The 2500-nt window shown below is 42.8% G+C and overlaps 1 protein-coding gene across 1 annotated transcript in view; it reads left to right on the top strand.

Annotated features, from left to right (window-relative positions):
• Positions 1-26: 26 nt before the first annotated feature.
• Positions 27-2500, top strand: part of LOC125491561 (uncharacterized) — a 2868-nt gene continuing 394 nt past the window's right edge. The window contains exons 1-2 of the mRNA XM_048637267.2: positions 27-2091; positions 2189-2500. The exon at positions 2189-2500 is cut by the window's right edge and continues 394 nt beyond it. Coding sequence (XP_048493224.2) covers positions 30-1529 — 1500 coding nt within the window. The 5' untranslated portion in view covers positions 27-29 and the 3' untranslated portion in view covers positions 1530-2091; positions 2189-2500. The remainder of the gene's footprint in view (positions 2092-2188) is intronic.

Here is a 2500-nt window from a genome sequence, read left to right as displayed (position 1 = left end):
TTGTCAGACCCACATTATGTAATCAGCACATGAATGAGTTTATTTCTCCTGCTTCGTCTCCCCACATACCATCCACATTCCATCTTGACACTCTACATCAAAATGATGTTGATTTTTTGGGAAACGAGGAGGAGCATGTGGATTCTGATAGGGATGAGGATGATGATGCAAGAGAATTAGCTGACAAGGCAATAAAGGCTGGTGTTCCTTCACAAGATTGGCTTAGAGTTGACGAAGTTGATCAAAGGTTAATAGATTCATGGATGACTTGGAATGTCACTGGTTCATTAACTGTGGCTTCTGAATTTGAGATAGGACAAGAGTTCGCCTCATTGCAGCAATTAAAGAATTTTGTGAAAGCATGGTCGATCTCTAGAAACCAGATGTTTCGGGTGTTAGAGTCAGAGCCCACAAAGTATGTCATTGAATGTGCTAGAAAGGAAGTGTGTCACTGTCCATGGAGGTTGCGTGCAATCATGACTAAGTCGTTCTCATTCAAAATTGTACGATATGTTGGTCCACATGCAAGCAATTGTTTAGGAGACATAACATGTGGAGACCATCCTCTCATTTCATCAGATTTCGTTGCTGATCTTATCGAGGATTTCATTAGGACTGATCCTTCATTCAAAGTTCAGTCCATCCTTACTTTTGTGAAGAACCAATATCAATTTTCAATAACATATAAGAGAGCTTGGTTAGCAAAACAAAAGGCAATCAACAATATTTTTGGTGATTGGGAGAAGTCGTATCAAGAGTTACCGAGGTACTTGCAAGCCTTGAAAGAGTCCAATCGAGGCACTGTCGTTTACTGGAGTACGATCCCAACACAAGATCCTACTACGCACATCTTTAGGAGGGTCTTCTGGGCCTTTAAACCCTCCATTTCCGGATTCCGTCATTGTCGGCCTCTTATCACTATAGATGGTACTCACTTGTACGGGAAATACAAAGGCAAATTATTGATTGCTATGGGAACAGATGCTAATTTCCAGCTATTCCCACTTGCCTTTGCTGTTGTGGAGGAAGAAAGCACGGAGGACTGGTCTTGGTTTTTAGCTTGCATTAGACGTTCCGTCACAGATAGAAAGGATCTGTGTGTCATCTCTGATCGTCATAGGGGTATCCTTGCAGCTATGAATGAGCCTGGTAGTGGTTGGGAGGAACCATATGCACATCACCGCTTTTGTGTGCGTCATCTTGCTTCGAACTTGAATTCGAAGTATAAGAATGCTGCCATCAAGAACCTATTCGGAAAAGCTGCATATGCTAGGCAGAAAAGGAAGTTTTTGTACTATATGGATCGAATTGGCTCCATTAATGTCGAGGCAGCTAGATATCTGTTGGACATTCCCCTTCATCTATGGTCTCTACATCATGATGGTGGGTGTAGATATGGTGTGCAAACCACCAACATGTCTGAAGTGTTTAATGGTGTCCTAAAAGGAGCAAGATGTCTACCGATCACTGCTTTGGTAAGAATGACTTTTATCGTGTCAATTCTTATTTTGCTACAAGGAGAGAATTAGGTAGAAAAAGACTTGAGGAAGGCCATGATTATAGCCCGAAGGCGACTAACATCATTGAAAAGAACATGGAGAAGGCAGGTGCTCATGAGGTGATTGTGTTTGATTATGAGCGAGGGCTATTTGAGGTCACTACTGGTCGTGGAGACCGTATTGCGGGGAAAGGTGGAAAGAAACACACGGTTAACTTAATGCAGAAGACATGTACATGTGAGAAAGTCATAATATATAAGTTGCCGTGTTCTCATGTCCTTGCGGTATGTCGTCACCGGAGCTTGTCATATAGTGGTTTTGTGGACGCTTCATTTCTGACTAGCTCGTATCGATCTACTTATATGTCCTTTTTCAAGCCTGTGCCTGATATGCATAATTGTTCTCCATATGATGGTCCGAGAATTATAGCTGATGAGAGGCTAAAACGTGGAGCTGGACGTCCACGGTCCACTCGAATACAAAATGAAATGGATGCAGCTGATAGGTCTGGCAAATATAGATGTAGCATTTGTAAGGTTTCAGGACACAATAAGCAAAGATGTCCTAATAAGAACGGTGAAGGAACATCTGGGTAAATGTTTTCATATTTTGTTAAATTTCAAAAATTTATATTATTTCAATAGTCCTCATTTTGTTACTAACTGGTATATATTTTTTTTTCTTATTAGGTCTGATGGCGCAGTCCATCTTTCCCGGCCCCACTGATCGCAGCGTTCTCACCCTCCAGGACCAGCATCGGAGTGAGGATGTCTGGAGGGGAGTAGCGGACACGGTACTATCGTGTCGGTTGCATCATCACAGTCTCTATCTTGACTGGGAGATTCACGAGAGGGTTCTTCGGTATGTCGAGCGGGCTGGTTTTCTCGGCATACATCGTTTGGTAGGGGGAGGTTTGGAGATTGATAGACCACTTCTGACGGCATTAGTGGAGCGATGGAGGCAGGAGACCCATACATTTCATTTGACTGTTGGGGAGGCGA

Source organism: Beta vulgaris, chromosome 9 (assembly GCF_026745355.1).
Source record: "Beta vulgaris subsp. vulgaris cultivar EL10 chromosome 9, EL10.2, whole genome shotgun sequence".
In the NCBI taxonomy this organism is placed as follows: domain Eukaryota; kingdom Viridiplantae; phylum Streptophyta; class Magnoliopsida; order Caryophyllales; family Amaranthaceae; genus Beta; species Beta vulgaris.
Note: the sequence above shows the minus strand (reverse complement) of the source record. Positions and strands in the feature narration are given on the sequence as shown.